This window comes from Lygodium microphyllum, chromosome 1, assembly GCF_053477565.2.
Source record: "Lygodium microphyllum isolate KBCC chromosome 1, Lygodium_microphyllum_v1.1.10, whole genome shotgun sequence".
Lineage (NCBI taxonomy): Eukaryota > Viridiplantae > Streptophyta > Polypodiopsida > Schizaeales > Lygodiaceae > Lygodium > Lygodium microphyllum.
The window spans coordinates 18,314,433-18,339,970 of NC_141135.1; the positions used below are offsets into that span (position 1 = coordinate 18,314,433).

Genomic DNA, 25,538 nt, shown 5'->3' on the forward strand with positions numbered 1-25,538 from the left:
ATGTAAATGAAAGTTCCCAAGGAATTGTTGTATGACTTTTAACTTTCTCATACATATAAGGTGTATAAATTTCCTCTCTATTTGAGTAAGGTGATGCTTTTTGATTGCTTATGAGTATTACCATTCATGCTATATAAACGTAGATGCATATAAGATTAATACCCTCTATCAATATGCACATCATATACACTAAAATGTATACAAAGTATCATAAACTCTTATGTGTAAGCATATATCTATTTAGTATAAGCATATTAGAAATGAATAGATATCTTACAATGTCTACATAAATACATAGTATACACATTATCTATACGTATATGCTTGTCATCCATATACTTATAAGAGCATCTATTTTTCTACACACCCTCATAGGTAATCATAAAAGATCCCTCTCTTCCTCACCTTTCAAGAACCAAGTGGATCCATGACAAGGTCACTTCTTAAACAAGTCAAAATGGGTACCTAACATTTGCCCACAATGATTTTAAGGGCACACATTTCTGCAACACATTGAGATTTTAATAGTAATGTTTAATGTTGGTTATAGAAATCATATTGCTGTTTGGCCAAGGCATGTTGATGCCTAGTATACCTTGGCATACAGGTAGCACTACTATTGCATGTGATAATAGGTTGTTGGAGTTGTAGATTATCAAGTAGCACATGAGGAATGAAATTCTTATTCTATGTTTTTAGAATGTATTTCATGTTAATATCATTTTTTCACCACACATTAACAAATTCAAGTTTTAAATGGGAGCAATGTTATAAGCTTGAAACTTTGGGCAAGTGTGGTAGTTTGCTTGAAAGAAGTTGCTTTACAATATAGAACACAACAATACATTACCAATGCTTGAATGAGGGAAACACACTTTCCTCCTCAGTTATAAGTTCTTGGATCATATTGTGCCAACTCTCTACCATGCTACGCAAGTACTATCGTTATACAATACAAGTTTGTCAAATGTTTGTTACGCTTACTATGTTCTTGTTTAATATTTTCTTAATGTCTTTTACCTTATAGAAGGCATCTTGGACATTCATCCACTAAGACTATCAATCTCAATAGATGGATGTGATTCTTTGATCTACATAAAGTAACTTTACATTCCCTTTTCCTTACCATGTATCATGTACAATATGTTGATATAGCCCCCCCCTAAAACTTGTATGGGCAACCAAATTTTACAAGCACAATTGCATGTAGACTGTTATGTGTGATTGTGATGAATAGAAAAAATTCTTTGAAATTTGTACTTTCTAATAATTGTACAAGATGAAACCATATTTGACCTTGCCATTGTTTTTGCTTTTTTGCTACCAAGTTTCGAGCTAGTGGCCCAATTTCTGTGTATAGATACAAGGAAGATCCATATCCCACAATGGCTTTAGCAAGCCAGCCTGAATATGGAAGCAATACCATCTTGTTTAGCATTGTCGGTGCTTGCTCCATTTCTAAAGGTGGCGATTGTTCAAACCTCACAGTAAAGGCACTTCCCTCTTGCCACAGCGTCATCTGAGCGTGCATGAATTCAAAGGGATGACTCCGAGGCCCCTTCTTAAGATACCAAATTCAGGTTAGGTTAGCTAGTTGTTCATCACCAGCAATTAAGGTGTTAATAAGGTTTACGTGCTGCTGATTCACCTCACCCCTATTATAAGTGGAGGGCTTTGCAAACGAATGAACCACCAACAAATAGAGCACTTTTATTGGAGATCTCTTTACACCTTGCCTTTAGCTGTTAAGAGCAATTCAATTGCACAAATTATGCAGATGAACAACAAAAGACAGCTATTGCAACACAGAGATTGAGAGAGAGAGAGAGAGATCACCAACCCTTGTACATGTAAACTGGTCACAGTTCTATGGACAGCAAGGTACAATGCCACAGTAGAAAGCTAGGAGTGTTTTCTCTTGAGAATGTCACACAATCTACCTCTGCGATGAGGCTCCATTGACCTGGGCCTTGAAATAAACCTTTGGAAAGCTTCAATATGCTGCTTAACAAGATGACACAGGAAATAGACTGATGTTAATTTCGAACACACCAACCTAACACCGTCCATGAATGTTTTGATTTACACCGAAACAAGAAAGATGTATCATTAACTTCACAAGAATTTTATTTCAGATGAATACAATATTTACATATATACTAAGTCCTTGTCTCCCTCTTTGGCCTAGTCAGCAGGACCATGGTTTGCATACCTTCTACGTATGCTTAGGTCACAGAGAGGCATCAATAACAGAGAGGAGGTTCTTGCATAAGCTAGAAGGGCCATATGCTAAAGATTGGTAAGGATCACTGGTCTAAAGTAATGTACAAAGATCCATTATTAAGCTAGTGACATGAGAAAATGACTTTGTCCCATAAGCATATCTCAAAATGTGGACTTGTGGTAGAACAGAAGCAAGCAATGAACTTAACTAAGAAGTCATGGGTAGTGCAAGAGGTGTACAAAATGACTATAGGGGGAGAAAATCTGTACCCAAAATGAAGTGCCTTTAAAAGAGGACATTTTCAATCAGAGATGAATAGTAACTTAGAAATATGTATGATGAAATACCCTTCTTCGAACATCCCACAAAGTCTTAGTTTCTTCATCTGATGATTGTGTCTCCTTATCAGGATCATGCCTTATCTTATGAAGTGCGTTCTGAAGCTTTGTGATCTAGACAATGCAGGATAAGAAATATTAAGACCATATGCTCTTGGACCAAACTAGAAAGACTAGCTGCTTATCCTCTTTCGATATCAGGAGTTACCAGAGCCAATCCAGAATGATGTTTGTGACTTACCTGGTCTTCCAAAGAGGCCAACTTTTTCATTGATTGATCCCTTTCTCGTTTCACTTCAGAAAACTCAGACAGCATGTGCTTTTTCTCCTTTGCAAGACTTTCGACTTCTAATTTCAATGATTGATTCTTACTTCTGAGACGTGCTATTTGTGATCTGAGAATTGTTTGATTCTTTCCTTGTCTGTGCTTTTCTATTGTGTCGGAAAGCCCTGAACGAAATGACATGCTTTCAAACATTATATTGGGCAATAAATTCTTCTTTTGAGAGGATACAGAACTACAGACCTGCAGAGGTGTCTGACTCGTTGTCAACAGTTTCTCTATCTGGAAGATCATGATGTCTGATGTCTTTAGGCAAATTATCCATATCTTTACTAGTAACAATGCTTCTAGAGCTTATTTTCCCATCAAGAGGGAGGCCATGACTGTCATGAAGCCTTGACTTTGTCCTGTGTGAATGGGTGGTTTGATTGAAAGTAGGAGATAAATCTCTCTTCTGCTGCTTTGAATTGAGACCCTAGAGATTATTTTAATGAGTACTTTCATGATCCCACTTCCCTCATAAAATTAGTTGTTGCTAAGCATCTTTCTAATGGTGGAGATGTGGAGACATGGTCAAATAACATTAAACCAATTACTGTAAAAAACAAGCAAGTAACTTGCGGCCATTCAATGTTGCATGTATTAGCATAGGAGGTTTTTGTAAGCTTCATCTGGACTTTGGCTGACTGATAAGACAGCAACTTTTATCAAACAATTGCAATCAAAATGTATTTTCCTATTACCTTTTACTAGGCAAATCGATCAAAAAAGGTTTCCATAATAATTCACAACCTGATCAGTGGATCTCTTTCCGAAAGTAGGTTGTCCAATCATGGGTATTTTAATAGGAACTTACAAGGTCATTTTATTGCTATTGGAATCTATGTTTGTAGAGCATTTTTAGAGTGATGAATGATGTCATACCTGCAAAGCTCTGTCTAACCGTAGGTACAAGGATTTCAGAGCATCCAGTTTTCGAGCTAGCGCATGCATTTCCTGAGCAGTCTTTCGCTCACCAGCTAATGCTTGCTTTGTTGACTGGGATATGATGTATTCAAGTCGTTTTATTTGACTATTTGCTGAAAAAAGTGCAGAGCAGTTCAAGGATTTAGAGTATAAAATTAGAACCTATTTAAATTAGATACTAACTGGTTTGAATGCAATATTGACACATAAACCTCAACTTGCTGATCTCTAACCATATCCATCTCACTACCACTCAAATTCATGCCATACTGTCTTGGCATTACTTTCAATACATTCACTCTTCTGTCTACTACACATGACTTGATATTATTTGCATCTTAGAAAGCTAGGTTCCATATGACTACACTGTTGATTGATCAGAAGGATTGATTATGTACAATGTGCATGGGCGTGCTCTGCAGCTCTAACACCTTTATGGTCCTTAGTACCCCATCCTCAGTGTTTTACAGTTAATGATTGGATGGTTTGGTGGTACTACTGATCGTATGTGCAAGTATCATCCATGGTTGGAGGAGTTTAGCTCTTACCGAAAGCAAGCCTATGTGCATATTTATCTATTCGGAGGTTCTATTCTTGTGGAGTATTTGGTTACACAACATATGTTGCAGTTGTTCTCAATAGGCGAAGCATCTTATTTTGATAAGGATTGTGTGAAATACATTGATTGTTCTAGAAGGTAGATTTCAGCCAGAGGGTTCAGCCAGGTGTTTCTCACAGACTCACCTGTTAACTTACTGAAGTCAATAGAGAACAGTCAAAATTGTACAAAGCCCTCAGTAGCATGGTGAGTTGATTGATCAGTGCAAGGCATCAGCGGTGTGGAGATTGATACTTATTTCAGCGTTGTCTAGACTCAACCACTAGTTGATTAATCTCACGAATTATGGGTCTTTTTCTAAAGCTGAACTCTGAAGCGGCCTTGCATTGCTTGAGACAGAAACTGACAGAAGGTGAACAAGGTGAGAAGTGATGATGATGGGGAGTGTTTAATATAACAGGTTTAGGGGTGAAAGCTGTTTTGAGACAGCCCTTTGTCCTTTACAACCCTCAAGATAATGGTGAATGGAGCAGGAATCGAACACTGGTTATCAATGCATGTTGTGATTGAGCATACAATATAGCCACGCTGCATGCTCGGAACATGGACTATCAGTTTGGGGAAAGGCAGTGGCTACTGCATTATCCAGAGTCCTACATGAATATATGAAATACCAAAACAGTGAGGAAAATCAGCAGCAAAATAATAGACAATATCCAACTTGCTCCTGTCGAACCCTGTGAAACAACAAAAGAGTTGATCCTGTGATACTATGCTCGAGTTGGTTGCTTCAGACTTCAGCAAGGCCTCCGATATTTGACCCATGAGGATTAAGCCACATTTGCAGTGTGGGAGGTGGAACTTGGTACTGGGTATCCCATGGAGTGATGACTCTACCAATAGAATCAAAAGCCAGCTAGGTTGGAGGGTCATGGGCATGCTGTGCCTACTGTCGCTCACTCGAGGGATGTGGATCATCTTTGTGGGCCAGGAATATTCCTTCATTGCATAGTATGTTTGCTGCATGAGCTTTGCATTATTCAAATTCATTCAATTATGATCCTTCGCTGTGTTCATTGTCTCTGAGTTACCCTAACCCTGATTGTGTTCTGTTCAGTTTATGCTTTGTCATATGCTTGTATTTGTATTTCTATGTTAGGGTATTTCTTTACAAGGTACTACTTGTGTTGTTAGTGGATCTCCCTCATCTCTCGATGGTGTAACCTTTGTGTTTGGTACCCCTACACCACTGTCAGCATGCCACTCTCATCTCTTTGGCTCTCTGGACTTTCATCCCTCTCTGTGTAGGTGCAATGTGTGTGGTCACTATCTGGAAGAAATTGATCTCTGCAAAGTGCTTGCCTCTAGCAATGTTGTGTGAGGTGAAACTGCCCCAAGCCACATTGGTATGGGACTCAATGACTAGCCTAAGGCAGGTGTCTCCTCTAAAGAAGAATGAATGTCCACTGCAGACAATGTGGTGAATATCTTCACAAGAGCTCAACTTGTGAGCCCTACATTGAGTCAGTGAGGGATATTAGAGCTCTGTCTGGGTGCAGTCTTTTTGGTCATGTTGTCTTTTGTCCCTCCTTTTGGATCTTGTCCATCTTTTTGGTCCAGGATGCCACCCGAGAGTCATAAGGGGTGCTTGTCTATTTATAGGCACACTTGTCAGTTGGTCATTGTCACTTTCTATCTTCTCATTGCCAATGCCCTTACTACAGCTACACACACAAGCACGTGTAGGGACTGAGCCCTGTATCAGCCTTGTTCATCATTCAAATTTGTTCTTTCCTTCATTTTAATCTTGCTGGAGTGTTCTTTTCCATCTTCTGCTGCCATCTCTTGCATGCATATGTCTCACACTGACTGAGTCACTAGGGAGGAAGATGGCTTTCTAACAAGAGCATCTTCTCCAACTATCTTCGACTGGTCTTATCTTTTTCCCCAAGGTTTATGGGCATCCAACTCTCCCATGGACAATAACCTTGGCAGCATATCAAGGTTAAAGGAGGGTAGAATTCACAAAAACCCAGTGAAAGAAAGTGTTGTGCAGATATGATGTGTATGGTGCCCACAAAAGCCAGCTGGAAAAAAGTGGTGAGCTTTCCTCAGGTTTTTTTTCTATACCAACCACCCCATATAGATAACTCACAGATAACTAGCATTATGGTTTAAAGTTCCCTTTGAAATTTCTCTTATTTAGTCAATCTTTTGAGGAGCCACAAGAATAAAAAACTTTTGTACACTTGCTGTGCTGGACTATCTTACCAGAATGATCATTCCATGCAATCGACTGCTCCCCTACTGATGTATTGTTGCCAACCCTAGCTGGTAAAGTGACACTTTAGTCTTGATTAACCATGGTCATTCCAAGTAGTACATGGAATGATGCAAAAGTTATTTCACCTCTTAATGATGCAACCTCAAGTCGCAATCTCTTCACTTCATCCCCTAAGACAAAACCATTTCCTAGTGCGTCCTCATTCACAATGGCCACATTTCTTATAAATTTAGCTCGCTGAGCAAATTTCAAGGTTGAAATGGTTTCATCTAGATTAATTATGGAAGGACTTATGTTAGCTATAAGAGTACACTTCGAGTTCCCACCAAGAGCATCCTGCCAGGATGAAATGACGAATTTTAGAGAAAGCAAATTCATCTTTTACAATCAAAGTAGCATTTAGAAACTTCCATTCTAATTTCAGAGTGAGAAAATTCTTATTTTACAATCAAAATAGCAATTAGAAATTCCATTCTGCAGTACTTCATCATTCAGTGTGCACCCATATAAGGTTACATTTGAATAAATTACATCAAGTCAGGTTTTTAATGAAAGGATCTGCAATCAGTGTTACTTCATCTGTGCTGCACCTACACAAGATCATGTTTAATATAATCTTTCATGCCAACAAAAGGAAGCAAGGCACCAAAGAGAACCATTTGATACCACATGATCAATGTCAGCTATATTCATCCTATCTCAGTTTTCTACACTTGATGCCCTTGTAAAAAAAAGGCATCATCCTTTCCAACAAAACCATACTTCTCTTTGAGACGGTCACTTGTCAGCTAGTTCCTCGACAGTGAAATTGCTTGCGGATTCCCTGGTCAACTATGCTTTCATTGAAGATGTCTTTTTCAATTCTGGTCCAGGGGAGCCTTTACAATTACCTCTTAACATTAGCACTGTACAGCTTTGCCAAAGCCTCTTGTGCTAGAGGGAAATCTCAAATGTGCTCTCTTTATAATGGCCATATCTGAAACAATCAGATAGAAGATTAACTTGAGCCAGCCATGTCCCAACCTCTACCCTGGTCATGAACCATACAAAGAACATTGCCTTCAGACAAAAAAATATTGTTCTAGATTTCCACTGAAATCTCTATAGACCATCGGAAGAGATCCCTGCCCCAGTGCTTTGCTCCTGCCATTGTCCCATCCCCTTTTGCTATCTACCAAGCTGAGTACTTCTCTTTCTCTCCCTCTTGCTTTCTCTTTCTCTCCCTCCCTCTCCGTCTCCCTCTCTTTCTCTCTCATTTCCTCTCCTAAACAAGCAAAATAGAAAGTGATTTAAACCCTAAACAAGCAAAAGAAGGAGAGAGGGAGACTCACCGATGAGATATGGCGACTCTAGGGCGCCTCCTCTTCGCGGTGAACGCTCTTCCTCTCCTTCGCTAACACAAAATGCAAAAATGCGAAATAAACCCGCGCTCGATTTTGGCCTGTTTTTTTTTCCTTGTGGAGCATCGCTATTCGCGTCGCTATTCGCAAATAGCAACACCGGTACCCGCGTCGCTACCCGCCATCGCTATAGGCTTAAATCCTTGTAGTGGTTGTGGGTGACATCCCACACATTAATAAGAATATGCCAAAAGGTACCCCCTTATAACATGGAAACATTAAGTGTATGGCTCATCTAGCTAGGCGGTCCATCATCAATGTTCGCATGTGTTGAGCTTGCCATCTCAACAAAAACAAAGTACAAGGCAAGGTTAGTAGCCAAAGATTTTAAGTAAGAAAAATATATAGATTTTGATGAGATCTTTTTACCTATGGTAAAATGGATTCCTCTTTGACATGGATCTTCTATAATTTTGATGGGGGCTAAGATCATTGTTAGGGGTTTGCTTCTAGGTGAGGATCCTTGGAAGAAACTTTTGATAGGGAGGCCACATGCTGTGACATCTGCACATGGAGGACCATGGCAGCCCAACATCCACACGATTTTTTAGGAGATCAGGACCAGGGACCTAGGGAGGAGCTTCGAGGTCAGATTCGCAGCTGCTACTATCAGAGCCTAGAGATTTATACTGCCAAGGCTTCACCAGCTACCCCCCACTACAACCGAAGAAAAGAGAAGGCAGATTCTTCTCTTCAATTACCTTTTGAGATTAGACTTCGACCACACTCTTGGATAAAGGACATACTTATCGTGGGGGAGATTCTCTTTACAGTTTGTTGTATTAGTGGGAGATTGGTTTGTATTCGAAGAGCTAACGCGAGAAGTTCAAAGACAAAGACTACAGGGGCTCAGGGGAGCTAGAGTTATGATTGAGGCCGTGACGAAGGGAGTTCCACCAGATTGGCAGACAAATATAGGCACCTCTTAGACTTGGATTGGTCTCTTCTCTAGAGGGGACATTCTTCTAGCAATCTTTGCGACTAGTTGAGACACAACATTTACTTTTATGGTTGAGGAGGATGGCCGCCTTCAACGAGAGGACAACGACCAAGCAGCATTCATTGGATGTTCTAGACAGAGGATCAAAGTAGTTGCTCGCTTCGAGGGGAGGTGGCATGTTGACCTAGACCCAACCACATGTCTGGTTGATGGATGGAGATATTGGGCTTTACTAAAGGAGACCTCTACACAGATTACAGTGGGATCCACGAAAGTGGGTATGGAGGGATCTGTTCCTTGATAGACCTTGCAATGTGCCCTTCATTGGCTACACTACCAGGTTGGGGAGGAGAATACAGATGAGTAGGATCACAGCACATCTAGCAGCCTCCCCCCATTGGCACAGAGAGGGAATCACAAAGGACTTCCTAGGTGACTTTTGGAGGAGGCTACATGATAGCTTTAGGCCTAGGAAGATCTCTCTCTTCATATGGCTTGTACCTCACAGGAGCCTAGCAATTGGCACATGGCTTGGATACGGCAAGGACTCAGTACCATGCGCGAGATGCAACGATCCAGTGGAAGCACAGAGATTGCCTATGGGACTGCCCTAGAGCCCATGAGGTTTGGAGGAGAGCCCTCGGGATGGTATTTCATGGCACAACAAAAACCATTGTGGCTACTTGGGGGGCTGTAGCATGGGTCACAGATAGAGGCCTAGCATGTGGCCATGAGGATGTTCAGGGGAGTTACTCTTTTCTCATCATTGGACATCATCTGAGCAGGATTCCCACTCCAAATTACTCATAGGCACAATGGACGCAGGGACACTCCCATGGATGGGAGTTGATTGCCAGTATCATAACTTGGTATATTTGAACTGCGAGATGCAGCTACACTATTAATCTCCTACATGTATCCATAGTGGAGACTCTATCAAGGATCTGGATAGAGATCATTCATACTCTCCGCGGGAGATGGGAGAGGATGCAGGGTAGCTCTGAGAGGATGAGGAAGAGAAGAGAGGCTTTTCTGCAGACATGGGATCCAGGCACTTTCTTCCACACCATCCCTCATATGGTTTGGCATTACAGCCCACAGGATTCGTTGTTCACACATCCATTGTATTTGTGATGTACTTAGTTACTCTTCATAGAGTTCTTTGTACTTTGTTTTTTCCCTCAGATTATTTGCCGAGGTGTTATTAATAGAAATTTCTTTTCTTGGGAAAAAAAAAACTCAAAAGTCCTCTTTGGTGCCTGGTACCTGGCCCTCTTACTCTATGCAATCGGTCTCTTCATACATGCAAGGCCAAAATCTCTCAACATCTGTGGCACAAAGATCGAGACTCACTACCCAACTCAGTAAGTTTACAATGCCCTCCGACAGTCCTCTATAAGCTCTTAAGGACTTCAAACCCAAAATCCTTAAAAGGTTAAAGGCTACAACAGAATCACATGAGGCTTTAAAGTCTCAAGACTAAAAGAAACCAGTCATAAGCATATGTTGAGGTCAGCTGCTAAATCTGTATCATGAGGTGTCACTGATAGCTAGAACATTGATAGCAACACTGGCTACCTTCTAAACATTCCATGCTGCCATGATCTGTAAATACTGGCCACATGTCCATAAGGGCCACCATACTTATGGTGACATGGTCCAAGTAAGCCACATTGGCTGCTGTTGAGGACCAGCCACACTACCATTGACCATCTGCAATTAGCTCATGCCACCTGCCAGTATCCCTGTAGTCCATGTTTCCAGCAATAGGCCCAATCCATGTGGACCACACAATGCATGCAAGATCCTGTGCACACAAGTCCTATGGCATATGCATCATGCATGAAACCTATGAGGACAGTAGTCTATCCATGTATGTGTAGCCATCATGAGCCCATAAGCCTCATTGCTGATAACCTGTAAACTCTGAAGGGACTCCTTTGATAAGCCCAACAGCTCCATCCATCAAATCAAGCAATCAATTGGGTCCAGCTTGATGCACCATCTCCTCTCACAATATGCAACTACTCTGAACCTTTGTCTAGAGCCGACACTGAACTCTGCCTAATCCAAGTCCTTTCGCCATCCTCTTGGTGAAAGTGAAGATTATGTCTCTGCTAGTTGTGATGACACTAAGAAGGATGTCCCCTCTAGAGAAGAGACCAGTCCAGGTCTGAGAAGTGTTTGTATCTATCTTCTGCTTGAGGGGGGATTCCCTCTGTTACAGTCTCTACCATAACTTTGGCACCTCTAAGACCATGTAGTCTCCCGCTTGAGAGGGACTCCCTCTGTCACAGTCCCTACCAGAACATTGGTACTAAGACCATCTAGTCACTACCTCTGAATCTCCTGCCATAGCTCCTAAAAAGCAAACCAATCTCCCACTGAGAAAGCAACCTGCACAGAGAACCTCCCCAAGGAAAGATAAGTTCTATTCAAAACTGTAGCCAGAAGGTAGTGATTGAAGAGAACAGGCTGATCCTCTTCTCTTCAACTGTGGTCAGTAGTAGTCCATGAAGGTCAGTTATAACAGATCTCCATTGTCTGTTGATGGCAGCTGCAAATCTAACCTCAAAGCTCCTACCAAGGGCTCTTGTCCTGATCTCCTAAGCAATCCAGTGGATGCTTGACTGCCATTGTCCTCCAAGTAGAGGTGTAATAGGCTGTAGCCTCCATAGCAAAAGTTTATTCCACACCTCCCTGCCTAGAAGAAGACCCCAGACAGTGAGCTTAACCAATAAGGCTATGCTCTGGCTATCTGGTTCTATTATCACAAGCCTCACTTGCCTTGCTTGGATCCCATCTGAGTGATAACACACCAAGTCACATTTTCCCTGGCTGGGCTCCCATCTCCTCAATAAAATTCCTAATGCGGTGCCTAGAGAATTGCCAACAAGAAGTGATATACCACATGGCTGCAACAAGAACTTGGTTGGCAGCTGCCACTCTCCCTGCTGAAGGAAGTCTCTTTGAGCTCCAATAAAGGAGCTTTTGCCTGATCCTCAAGAGAAGAGGTGCTAACTTTTTCTTTAAAGTAATGTCAATCCCCACATGACATCCAAGTTATCTCACAGCGGTCCTGCAGGGAATCAAAGTGATGTCCTTATCAGTTCTCAAGTTCGGCTGTATAGTGTGACATACCCAAAAACCATACGACTTGTGCCAATTAATTGAAGCACCAGATGCTTTGTTGAAGATCTCCATGACCGCTACAAAGGCCCTGAACTTGCTCAAGGTTGGGCATCCTAATGCCTCTAATACTAGTAGACCTGTTCGCTGTCCCCCCTGCCCAAAAAAAAAGACGGCCTCTACTGTAAATAGAAACAAAAGGAGGGCCAAGGGACATCCTTCTCTTACTGATCTCTGAATTGTTGGGTTTCACTCACACCTACACTCACAGAGGAGTATCGGTGATCTTTAGTAAGTCACTGGGGCACTTTTTACTCTCCATATGAGAGGTTTTTTCCCCCAGATTTATTCTCTTTATTTTATGTGCCTATGTTACACATTTTCGGGTGTGAACACCCTCTTACAACCCTAAGGTTTAAGGGTTGTACCTTGTACTTTCATCTTACACTTTCAGTCTATTGCATTGGGTGTCGTGCTTTCATTCTCCACATTGTCTACTTCACTCTTAGCTGAGCTTCGATCCACTCCAACTCTCACATTTGGTATCAAAGCTAAGTACAACTCAATCTGCTCTCTGAGTAAGTACAACTTAGTTCAAGGAGTCCCTGTTAGTTGGAACCGCCCCTTTAGTTGGAATAGCTAGCTAGCCACCAACGACCTGCAAGTCCCGCCAGCTGCTCCGCCTGTTGCACCCGCTACCCCATGCGACCAGTGCTGCCCTTGTAGCTTGTGACGGCCAGACCGCCAGTGCCACCTGCTTGTGCTGTGAGCCGCCCGCCTGCGTAGCTCCCCTGCACTAGTGCCGCTTGGCCTATTCGGCCGCTAGTCCCCTACTCAAGCCGTCGCCTCCAGCTTGACCTTGAGCTGCTTCCGCCACCAACTTGACTGGTTCCTGCGCCACCAGCCCCAACTTCTCTAGCGAACCTCCATCACCAAATCGTTGGAGGTACAAAATTTTTAAAGTAAAAATTACTTTTTTATTTCAGATTCATCTCTGGGGAAGGGGCTTTTGCTTGGGCAGGCAAGCAGTCTCGATACGTGTCTAGGACACGATTAATGCGGAGTTTTCTTGGCAAATAAGTCAAGAATTTTGGGGCTTTTGGGTTTTGTGAAGACATTGGTACATGCAATACAGTTTCAATCTGAAATAGACTGTTTTTGAGCATTTTGGGGCTTTTGCTTCTACAGTGTTGCTGAGCACTTATTGCACCTTGGACTGTGTGCATTACAGACAGTTTTGACATGAGTGTGCTTCAGTTTGCTAATTGCAGCAAATTACTTGCTGTCTAGAAATTTTGAGATTTCTAGTTTGGTCCAGCTAGGACATTGCTCTTTTGCTCTTTTTGGCATTGTTCATCATGGCAAATCAGGGAGATGATGTATTTACCTATGAATCCAAGGAGGATAGGTAGGATGGTAACAACTATTCACTCTATCCCTTCATGACGAAGACTATGTTGATTGCGAAGAATCTTTGGGAATATGTCAACGGTAAAGAAGTTAGGCCCGGAGTTGTGGTTCCTACTACTCCTCCAGGAGGACATGGACAATGGGCAACTCAGGCTGTTCAGTCTGCTCCACCTCAGCCACTTCCCCAAAGATCAGTATCACAAATGGCATGGGATACACAGGATGCACAGGCCTTGTCACTGATTGTATTCGCAGTTCAGTGGTCTATCATCCCTCACATTCGGTTTGGAGCTTCTTCACGAGTAGCTTTGGCTGACCTTGGAGCAGATGTTTGTTGGTAAGAATGAGACCCGCATCTCTTTCTTAAAGAAAGAGCTTGAGACACTGAAGATGGATGAGGGTGATTCTATGCAGGATCACTTAAATAAAATTCAGGACTTGCGTGAACAGCTTATGAATGTTGATGAGTATCACTCAGATATACAGATGATATCTACTACATTGAATTCATTGCCGCCCTCGTACTTGGGATTTCACACGGCCTTGAGCCTCACCATGAGGATTGCCCCACAGCCACTTACTTTCCTTCAGCTGGTCAATTTGCTCTTAGAGGAGAAGCAAAGAAGAAGAAACAGTGGTGTGGATGTCATAGCCTCTGAGCAAGCTTTTATGGCACAACAAAAGGGCAAGGGCAGCCAAGCAAAGAATACTCCATCACTGAATGTAGAAAGCGCATAGCCAAGGAGAAGGAGTCAGGGATGTCTGTTTTTGATGCTCCTTCTACTGCTATTGAGTCAGCGTCCTTTGTTGTAGACAGGCACTATTGTTTTTATACATGTAGTTATGACTCTTCTTGGGCTGATAGAGCATTTAGCTCTACTGAGGATGCAAGCACATGGTTTTTTGATAGCAGTGCTTCTAGGAACATCACATCTCGCAGAGATTTGTTTGCTTCCGTTGGTATAGCCCCAAGCTGGCAAGTCTGTACAGTGTGCCAATAATGCATCATACCCTGTTAGAGGTATTGGGGAGATTGTGCCCACAGCCATTGATGGATCTATTCTCCGTCTACAGGATGCCTTGTTTGTGCCATGTATAAAAAAGAATTTGATATCTAATTCTTCTTTCGCACGGTGTGGTTTGCAGGTCACCTTTGATGATGACAGATGCATGGTAGGAGATAAGGAACACATGACTTTGGTCTCGACTGGCACTCTATGCCATGGGTTATATGAGTTGAATGCTCTTTTAGTCGACCAGTCGATATATTTAGTGTCCACTCTTACTCTTGCTATATTACAGGCGGAGTTATGGCATGCTCACATGGGACATGTAAACTATGGTAGCTTGATACTTTTACAACGTACACAGATGCTTGATGGATTACCTCTCTTGGAGAGACCTCTTGAGCACTTATGTAAAGGATGTATTTTGGCGAAAATGCATAGGTTTTCATTTCCCCGTGATGTTGCTTTTAGAGCCACAGCTAGGTTATTGTTAGTGCACTCAGATGTATGTGGCCCTATGCAGACAAAGTCATTAGGTGGCTGTTAGTATTTTGTGACTTTTATTGATGACTTTACTCACTTCTGCTAGGTCTATTCTTTAGTGAAAAATTTAGAAGTGTATGATACATTTTTGGCTTTTGTAGCACTTAAGAACCAATCTGGCTGCAGGGTGAAGACTCTCTGTTTAGATGGAGGGGGGGAATACATGTCCTCTGTGCTGAATTCTTTTTTGAAGCAGAAGGGCATTGTTCATCAGTACAATACTAATTATACTCCACAGTAGAATGGGGTTGCAAAGAGAAAGAATCGGTCACTCATGGAGATGGCCAGATGTATGCTAAAAGCAAAAAGCTTGCCACACAGTTTTTGGATGGAAGATGTTATGTGTGCTTGCCATGTTTTGAATAGATACCCCACCATAGCATTAAAGAATATCACACCTTTTGAGGTTGGAACAGCTGGAAACCTTCTGTTAGGCACTTTCGTACCTTTGGGTGTCTTACATATGCACATATTCCCAAGGTACTTAGAAAAACGTTGGATAACAAGGCTGTCAAATGCATTTTTGTGCGGTACAACAGTGAGAGAAAAGGATATAGATTATATGGTCTTGTCTCTAAAAAGGTATTTGTTAGTAGGGATGTACTTTTCAATGAAAATTCAGAATTATCCCTTGTTGATTTTGACACATATCAGGCTGCCAGTGATGTATTTGAAAGGCTATTGCCCATTTCATTTGGTGATTCAGCTAGAGTTTCAGCAAGTGAACTTAATGTTCAGCCAGCTACTCTATTGGATAATGCAGAAAATCAGCCCATGGCTGATCTGACTATTCAACGAAGTGCTGAATTTGAAATTCAACAAGAGCTTGTGCACAGTCAAGAGGCTAGACAAATGCCTAGATGGTATTTATAGACTATGAAAGATAGTCATTTGGATGCTCCCATGGTTGATCGTACTAGAAGGCAAAGCTCGCATGCATGATAATGCACATACCATGGAGTTTGTTATGGCAGCAAATACAGTTGATGATGAGGAGCCTGAATGTTTTGAGGATGCACAACATAGTGTGCATTGGATGGCAACAATGCAAGCTGAGTTTGATTCCATCATTAAGAATCAAACATGGGATTTAGTGTCTTTGCCTATTGAGAAGAAAGCCATTGGAACTAAATGGGTCTACAAGCTGAAAAGGAATGCAGATGGATCCATTAACAAATATAAAGCCATGCTTGTAGCTGAGGGCTATGCATAGAAGAAAGGCACTGACTATGAGGAGACATTTGCTCCTACTTCCTGCATGACTACCATCAGGTCTATGGTTGCTTTGGCTGCCCATTATGGATGGATTGTGCATTAGCTGGATATAAAGATTGCATTTCTTACATGGGCAACTTCATGAAGAAGTATATGTACAACAACCCATTGGTGTTGCAGTTGAGAAATCCGAACACTTGGTTTGTAAGCTGAAACAGACTTTATATGGCTTGAAACAAGTTTCTCGAGCTTGGTACGCAAAGATTAATGCTTTTTTACTCAGCCAAGGGTTTATAAACAACTCGTCAGAGTCTACTTTTTACGTATGTAAAGAGGGGGGATCCATGCTGATCATTTGTCTATATGTTGATGACCTTTTGCTTACACGGACACATGCTGATCAGATTTCAGCATTCAAACAAAATTTACAGCAAACTTTTGAGATGTCAGATGTGGGAGCTTTCACTCAACCGCCAAGACCCACGGACCGCTTATTGTTTCAAGCGTTTAAAGCCGAGCACTAATGGCTACCTCTCACATAACCGACGCGCTATCCATATCTACGGGTGTAGTGAGCTTACCTCCGTGCCGTTCGAGTTACCTCCTCTCCCGTGCACTCCGGTAGCTCCACGATCCAAGTGCGAGCTTCAAGCAAGCTCCATCCTCAAGCTCCAAGCTCCAAGCTCCATTGCCGCGAGCAAGACAAGAGAAGAGAAGAGAAGAGAAGAAGGGAGGAGAAGATGGAGAGCTTCTCCTCCTCGGTCCCTCACCCTCACACACTCACTCCCTCACACTCTCACACTCCCTCTCTCAAGCACAAGCTCAAGCAAGCAAGAAGCAGAAGAAGAAGAAGAAGAGAGCTACTTTTGGCCACACACAAGAATGAGCTTCTCATTCACTTTTCAACTTTATATACAAAACCCTAAATCCCTTTTGGGCGGTCATCCCCTTTTCCCCTTTTTATATGGCCGGCCATAGCCTAGGCCCTTTTTCCCATTGTCATTCTATCTTCCTAGCTTCCTATCCACCGCCCGTCTACATTTACAAATTGCACGGGTGAGAGCCCGGCGTTCTTTTACAAGATTTCAAGGTGCGCCCTTTTATTTTAAAATGCGACTTTCCCCTTTTGCCTTTGCCTTGGACTTTTAAGGTTGCCCTTGCGCTTTTGGCCTTTTCTCATTTTCTTTCTTCAGTCGGGCTACCTTTTTTCCGCCTTTGCCCTGCGTCTTTTCCACTTCCTTTTGCTTTCTTCGTGTTGGGATTAACATTACCCCCCTCCTAGAGGAGTGCCTGTCCCATGGCACTCACCGTCGTAGGTAGCAGGCTGTAGCATGCATCGAAGACGTGGGTGACAAGGACGCCGGTGGTTTCCGTGGAAGAGTGCTGGTGGTGGTGTGGTAGAAGGTCCTGGGGGCCTGTTGGTGGCCAAGGTGGCTGGTGGAAGGTTGTTGGAGTTGGCGGTAGGGCTATTTTGTGTTGGGGATTGCATTGATGGCCAGTACAAGTGTTGGTTTGTTGGGGATTCTGCACATGATGATCTTTGCGGGCTTGTCGGGTTGTAAGGGATAAGCATTCAGAGTTGAGTGTTGATGAAGAGCGAACAACACCTTATACCTGCAATTCGAAAACCTCACATGTGGTCTCTCCTTAAGGGGTAGTGCTAGGCTTCTCATCGTGCACAAGACATATTTTGATTAGTTTGGGAGACAGGTCGAACTCTAAGCAAGCCTAGAGTATTGTCCTGCACTTGAGGACCCAAACTGTGGATATACTTCGGTGCAGATATTATGTGAGTGCTTGCGCGTACTTAGATATTACATAGTTAGAAGACCGTGGGCTAGTTTCTCATAACAATGCGTGTGATGAAGCAAAGTTGTCCATGTGGAGAAGGAGTACACGTGAAGGTATATGAGACATCCTTTGCATTGTGACTGCACGATGTAGCATAATTGAATATAAGGACACCACACTTTCAGTAGCTGGAAACTATTGGACTTGCTTGATAAGTACGGTGTACTTTTCATGGCCAATCGTGCAGTGCTTATCACCACTGATTGCAATGGTACTAAGGCAGAGTGCAAAAGAAAATTGTGCAAGTGGGTCAGGGTGACAGGTCTAACCCTAGGTGAGACAAGCTCCCCAAGTATGTCCTGCCCTTGATGTGCCCTGAACAATTGTGGGTGATTGTAAGAGACTAGGGGGCTAGGGACGAAGCCGGTCGACCAAGGTCACCAAACGTACCTAATTTGAGGACCCCGAGGTGCTGTGCTGTGATCGTGGGTGCTTCTTATCTTTCCATTCATTTCTTTTTCTTTTCTTTTCTTTTCTTTTCTTTCTTTTTTTTTTTTTTTTGCTTGAGTACAACCATTACAATATGTTGAGACTATCAGCCTTTCAATGGGTTGGAAAATGTCAAGCTTCGAAGGCTCAGAAAATGAATAGTACAATGATGATCGTGCCCTAGCCTCGTTGTTAGAGAAGCAGTTGGCGAAAGGGGGAGATACACTTGAGATATTGCAACCCTCCTTGCGGCACATGCGATGTGGGTACAATTGAGGTAACGACTGCCGTGAGCCAACTATAGAGCTTGACCTAGAAAGGAGGCGTGGCCCAGGAATGTTTTTTGGGCCATGCAATGTGGGCGGTTGGCAAGGGTTAATCGTGATTTCGGCAGGGTGGCTTTACCGCGGCTCCTTGGGGGTCGATGGTCTCGCGGTGATCGAGCATTGAACACTTTCGCCCAAAGATCTGTCCCATCCTGTATCCACTTGTCGCTTCATGAGAGTACAGGCATGGCATATGCCGCAACTATAATAAGCCAGTGCAATGCAAGGAGACATCACTGATCTGAATTCTATGGTGTTGACTTAGACATTTATCACCTGCGCTTGATTAGCTTTTTCTTTTGCTAAAGGCGTAAAATATATTAAACGCAGATATGAAAAGTTCATACAAGTTGGGAACATGTCAACACTTAACAAGTCGGAAACACTCAACCATTTAAAAACAAAAGTTATGGCCAGTTATTATTTGATAAGCCCTTTATGCATCATGGGCTACTCGATTTGTACAAGGCCGGGCGGGTCTGGGTGGCCGGGTGATTGGGGCTCTGCTGGTGTGGGATTCCCGTAGGGGTGAGCAGGGAACATGTCGGCCGGGACATGAATGGTGTAATCCCGGCCCGCTACCGTCTCCAGAATGTCTTTAAATAATTCATTAAATTCTTCTCTTTCCTGAGCTGCCCTTTCTGCCTTTGAGCCTCTGGGGCCCGAGCGGGAGCTGGGAGTTCGTGCCACTAGTGCTGCCACCTGTTGCGCGTTTCGAGTCTCGACTTTCTTGACTCGAGGATTCTTCGGCCTTCGCCCTGAGCAGTGTCGCTTAGGGCCTCGCTTCTTGGCATACCTCTTGATGGTGGGCACATAGCGCTCCGGTGGAGGGGCGCGTGCCACATGCTCCCGCCTTCTGTGAAGAGCGTCTTTGCATGCTAGATCTCCATGATTCTCCATGCGTTTCGCCGCAAAAGGAAACCTGCAAGACGCAATCCAAGGTTTAGACCTTGATACAGGATACAACTGTTTGCATGGAAGGGATTTTAGTGTGGTTTATGAAGCGCATATGACAAGAAGGGGAGGGGTGAGGCATGCGGTATTTGTTGTAGAGGAATGGCCCCCATGCTGACGTTCGCGTGGCCTCCAGTCATTAGTGGATATTAGTTTATGCTAAGTCGCGTGGACTGGTTGTCGTGGAGTGGGACAGGGCACATCCTCGAAAGAATAGACCAAAAAGGGAAGTAGGTGTATTGGAAAGGACTACCCCCTGCCTACACCATCAGAGTTGTTGGTCAAGGCTTCCTATGGCGGCAATGTGGGTTGCATACTCTCACCTGGAGATGGGGCTTGTCACACACTTTTAAATGCGTGATGAGAGGAGGACTTGAGGAGCTTAGTTTATCTGACCCCACTCTTCTCCCTGCGCCTGACTATCATTGCTTGTGTGTGTTGACGTTGTTTATACATGGTGACACAAAAAGCAGTGTTTATTTATATACATATTTATGAATCCATGTTACTTCACGAGGATAAGAACCAAGTGTAAAACTCGGGGTTGTACCGGAGCGTGGCACACGCATCTAGTATTCGTGGCAGCTTACTTAACACCGATAGATATTTTGCCACATCGAGTAGCATGGAACCTTGTCCGAGTCTACTGGCTATATGTAACTCCTCCTCAGTGAGAACCTTATTAAACAGAGCGTTCTCTTGACTAGTTCCAGCTAAGTCCATACCCCGAATGGCAGTCAGCACTCGAAGGGAAGTTGGTGCCACATAGGTTGGGTCTCTTTGAGACCGCCACTTGGCCAATCGCTCTTCTGAGACCGTCATGATCTGAGCCACTAGTTTGGCCATTACAACGCGGCTTTCGCACCAACGCTGCTCAAATTGACTCTGGCCTGCTGACAGTCGCTTTAGTTGCTCTATGTCTACGAGATTCGGTCGGCAGAGCATTTCATTGAACGTGACGGTTAAGCGCAGTTTGTCAGCCTCCTCGTCAGGGATGAGTCGCATGCGTTCATGCAAGAGCCTGTCGTAGTGCCCGTTAAGATGTTCTTGTTCTTTCCATGTTAGAGGAAAGGTCAAGTAATCTCCGAGTTGCTCTTTGGGGATTGTGCCCATGTCCGCAAGGACGCAGACACGTGCGATCACTTTGAGCTTAGCATCCAACTCAGTTAAGCATTCTGTGACACTCCTATGTTCAACGAGGGCTTGCTCGGTTGCTATCTCATGCAAAGTTCTAAGAGCTTCCTTAGGCTTTAGCATGGCTGGGGGCTCAGGCCTAGATGAGCAAGATTGGTCAGTGCTAGGATTTCTTATGCTCTTGGGGTTCTCACGTTTCTCTTGAGGTTTTGCTGCTATTTTGCCATGGTTCTTCTCGGATGTGACTGATATAGATTTGTCACCCTGTTGTGATGACGTTGTATCCACTCTTGATTGGTCGATGTGAGTTCTATTGTCGGTGGATTGAGTGTTGAAAGCAACTGTTGATAGCAACGGCTGCTTTGATTTTTCAGAGCACACGGATGTGACTGAGGTTTCACCGCTATTAGGAGAGACATCAATGGGTTCATTGGTGGATGGACTTGATGCTTTATTCCCCAGCTCTCCTTCGCTCTTGGTCTCAATGCTCTTGGGGTCCACAACCACCTGTAGCTGCTGTTGTTCTCGAGGTTTTCTCCTCTTTTTCTTGGTCAATCAAGGTGCCTCTCTCAACGACTCCGGACCTTGGACTAGGTCAACCGTTGATGTGCTTGGTTGGGCCTCAGCATTCTCTTTCTCTAGTGTGTCCTTACGGGACATGGGCGTGGCCTGCTGAATAGCCTCTCCAGGTTGTGAGAACACAACTACCTCCCTTTTCGGAGAGTCTAGCCCTTCAGCCAACTCCCTTGTGTTTAACTCCTCCAGCCTAGGCTTCAAGCACTTTGAAAGTGCTGGGGTTGTCGAGGGATTTGGTTGCGACACCTCCTCCATAGGTAAACTACTAAGGACACGTTCCCCAAGGGGCATTGTCATAGCCAAGGGCTGTGACTGCTGTGATCCCTGATTGGAAGTAGTAGCAGCTAGTTTAGTGGGCTGGCTACCCTTGGTGGATTGCGGTGTTAAGTCCTTAGGTCGATTGGAAGTGGTCATGTATTTTGTTGCCCTTTGAGCATTCATCTGTGTGGATCGAGCATGAGTTGATCTGGTCACATTGGGTTGCTCATGCATATCCTTGGGTCGAGAGCTACAGATGGCATCATGTCCCACCTCTTGGACATTTGGAAGCTTAGATGGAGATAGAGATTGGAATTGAGCAGTTTCCCTTGACAACCGTTGTTGTACTTCCTGTGTCCGTTTGGAAAAAGAGGATGTAGGAGATCTAGGACTCTTAGGTGGACTTGGCACTGAATGAATGATTTGCTTGAGGCTATTAGATGATTGTGCCATTTGCTTTGTTGAGTGATCAGCCTTGCCTTGAGCACGTCCTTGGCATTATCTCTTGACCTTCTTGTTTTGGGCATGGCCTCACTCACTGGTTCTCGTTGTTCGACCTGTGCTTGTATTAACTCTTCCAACAAGTCCTTGCTCTCGTCAGTAGGCTTGGTTGTTATGTCAACACCTTCCTTGCCTTTCCCTCGAAGTTCGATGAGGTTACCTTTGCTAAAGGTTGTGACTATCCTAACACCCGGTAGTGTCAGGTGTATCCTCTGTGCTACATAGTTAGCCTCACATTTGGTCGCCCTTTTGAAGGGTCTTCCTAGGAGGGTTTCTTTCCTGCAGCTAGCACTTTTTGGAGGAACATGAAATAGGATAGGCAAGCTTTCCGTTTCAATTATCGCAAGGATTTTGCACTTTCCTACGAGTGCTTGTGGGTGTCCCCCATTAAGGGCTAAGAGTTGCACTAGTCGGTGTGAGCTCTGGTTGGCCTAGTAGGGTCCATGATTCATAGGTCAAGATGTTAAAATCTGCTCCTTCATCAATCAGAGCATCGATAGTATGCTCTCTTTTCACAGTGAGTTTGACCCTAAGATAAGCAGGTGGTACTATGTCTTCATCTTCCGGGTCTTGGCTTGTAAATTTAAGCCTTCTAACCGATGCCCTTGAGTTCTCAACTGCACGACCAGATGTGGATTCCCCACTGACGTCTTGGATCGTCAGTGCAGTGCTATTCAAGGTACATCTCTCGTCAAGAGTGTCATGTCTAGTCATCTTCGCATTTGTAGCTTGCTGAAGTTACATTTTGCTCTGACTAGAAACGGTTTGAACACAATGTCTTTGTGTTCTCGTGGTGTGCCTTTTTGCCCTTGATGGCTAGATTGGCCCATTGATGTTCTAGGGTCTCTGTTTCCCTCTGTTCGGATATGGGCTTTTGGTTGCTCTATTGCAAGTGAGACTCCATGCTGGTGTAGAGCCATTACTTCACTAGGGTCCAATTTGGAAGACCTATCACGGCGCGCGTTTTCTCTCCAACCCACTCGGGGGAGGTGCGGAGGGGGCAGAGCCCCCTCTGCGGGGGTCGGGGGGGGGGGGGGCAGTCCCCCCCGGCCCGCAGGGCCGTTATGGTAAAAGCCATACACAATTTGGAGGACCGTTTATAGCCAAATTTTGAACTACTTACTCTAAGTTTCAACCTAGTGATGGATCTGTGATGTGCCTTTAGCTCTACGTGGTCTTGGGTCAGCTTTGGGGTTTAGATGCGTCAGACTTTGTGTTCAAGATACCTGTCCGATTTTGACAGTTTTTTGTCTGATTCTAAGATGTCTGATTTTCAGGAGTCCGATTATCAGAATCGGAGTCCGATTTTGGGTTGGTCCGATCGGCCTAGTGGTCCGATTTTGGTCACGTCCAATTCTGGGAGTCGGATCAAAAAGTGGTCTGATTTTCAAAGTGGTCCGATTCTGGGAATCGGATCGGACAGGGTGGTCCGCTTCTGGCAGGTCCGATTCTGAGCAGGTCCGATTCTGGGACTTGGATGGCCTAGTCCGATTCTGAGTGGTCCGATTATGGATTGGTCCGAGTGGTCCGAGTGTCCGAGTCGGACAGGTTGGTCCGAGCATCCGATTCTCAAAATTGGACGAGTTGGTCCGAGTGGTCCGAGTCGGACAGGTTGGTCCGAGCGTCCGATTCTCAAAATCGGACGAGTTGGTCCGAGTGGTCCGAGTGTCCGAGTCGAACAGGTTGGTCCGAATCTGAGTGGTCCGAGTGCCACGTGGCACGTCTGATCGGGCTAGTCCGATTCTGGGAATCGGACTAGACTGGTCCGACTCACTCTCAGTCGGGCGGTCCGATTCTGGAAGTCGGACAGTCCGACTCCAGAACTCGGGTGGTCCGATTCTGGGAATCGGACCACTGCGAGTTGGTCCGACTGCGTCGGCGGCGGGCGCGATTCCCGCGCGTTTGACCCCTCCTTACTGTCTGTTGCACACAATCACCATAGACTTCCTAGATCTGATTAGAGCACTTATTGGAAAGCACCAGACTCACCTGGAGCAGCACGAATCACTGTCGCCTTGAAATCGGGGTAGCACTTCCTCGTCCTGTGAACCAGAAGCTCTCTCTCTCTCTCACACACACACAAGGCCAACCAAGGAAATGAGGTCTGTCCTGGCCTCCCAGGCCTCTTAAGGTCCTTTCCCAGCGCGCTGTAGAACCTTACAGCTAGTTCCCTGTCCATGTCTCACCCAGAAACTTGAATCTGGTCCCCTCTTTCCCTGTTTTAGCGTGTTATACAGCAACAGAAAACCCTACTGTTTGCTTGTTTTTTCTTTGTTTTTTTCCTATCCTAAATGCATCCAAATCACAAAATAAATACCTATACTACTCCATTCCACAATATAAATCTCAAGAAAGCAAAAAACCTACTTGCCAAGGAGATCGAATACCCTCTTCAACCCCCTCACTTCCTACCTATCTACCTCAAGCACCGGTTCGGGGAAAACCCTACTCCAATGCTTGATTCGAAGCGCGTAAGCGCTCAAGGCTTGAATCCGTTGGTCCCAGCAACAGAACCAAAATGTGGGAGCTTTCACTCAACCGCCAAGACCCACGGACCGCTTATTGTTTCAAGCGTTCCAAGCCGAGCACTAATGGCTACCTCTCACATAACCGATGCGCCATCCATATCTACGGGTGTAGTAAGCTTACCTTCGTGCTGTTCGAGTTACCTCCTCTCCCGCGCACTCCGGTAGCTCCACGATCCAAGTGCGAACTTCAAGCAAGCTCCATCCTCAAGCTCCAAGCTCCAAGCTCCAAGCTCCATTGCAGGGTACTAGAACTCTTGGATTGCTTTATGCCAAGGGGGGACCACTATACTTACATACTTACAATGATTCTAATTGGGCTGGTGATTATGATTCTCGTCACTCCACTAGTGGCAATTGTTTCTTTCTTGGCTCATCTTGCATATCTTAGCTTAGCAAGAAACAATCCACTGTTGCCACATCATCATGTGAAGTTGAATACAAAGTAGCTTTCACTACCACAGTTGAATGTACATGGCTTAGACGCTTGCTAGCTGATCTGGATGTATCTATCACAGAGCCTACTCCTTTGTTCATTGACAATCAAAGTGCCATTGCAGTGGCACGGAACCTAGTGTTTCATGCACGCACGAAACACATTGAGATCCATTATCACTTTGTCAGAGAGAGGCTACATGTCGGAGATATCAGCCTTGTATATTGTCCTACCACCAATAATGTGGCAG

At 44.2% G+C, this 25,538-nt stretch overlaps 1 protein-coding gene across 4 annotated transcripts in view; it reads right to left on the reverse strand.

Annotated features, from left to right (window-relative positions):
- Window positions 1–902: 902 nt before the first annotated feature.
- The window catches only part of LOC148040881 (uncharacterized), a 164,702-nt gene continuing 140,066 nt past the window's right edge, over window positions 903–25,538 (reverse strand). For 2 of the 4 annotated variants that reach the window (XM_087672739.1, XM_087672660.1), the window contains exons 10-17: window positions 6,780–6,990; window positions 6,642–6,701; window positions 3,770–3,924; window positions 3,089–3,320; window positions 2,804–3,012; window positions 2,572–2,676; window positions 1,841–2,001; window positions 903–1,742 (exon numbers count right to left, since the gene is read on the reverse strand). In XM_087672739.1, the coding sequence (XP_087528865.1) occupies window positions 1,903–2,001; window positions 2,572–2,676; window positions 2,804–3,012; window positions 3,089–3,320; window positions 3,770–3,924; window positions 6,642–6,701; window positions 6,780–6,990 (1,071 nt within the window). In that variant the 3' untranslated portion in view covers window positions 903–1,742; window positions 1,841–1,902. The remainder of the gene's footprint in view (window positions 1,743–1,840; window positions 2,002–2,571; window positions 2,677–2,803; window positions 3,013–3,088; window positions 3,321–3,769; window positions 3,925–6,641; window positions 6,702–6,779; window positions 6,991–25,538) is intronic. The other 2 variants (XM_087672836.1, XM_087672809.1) reach the window with 2 other exon arrangements.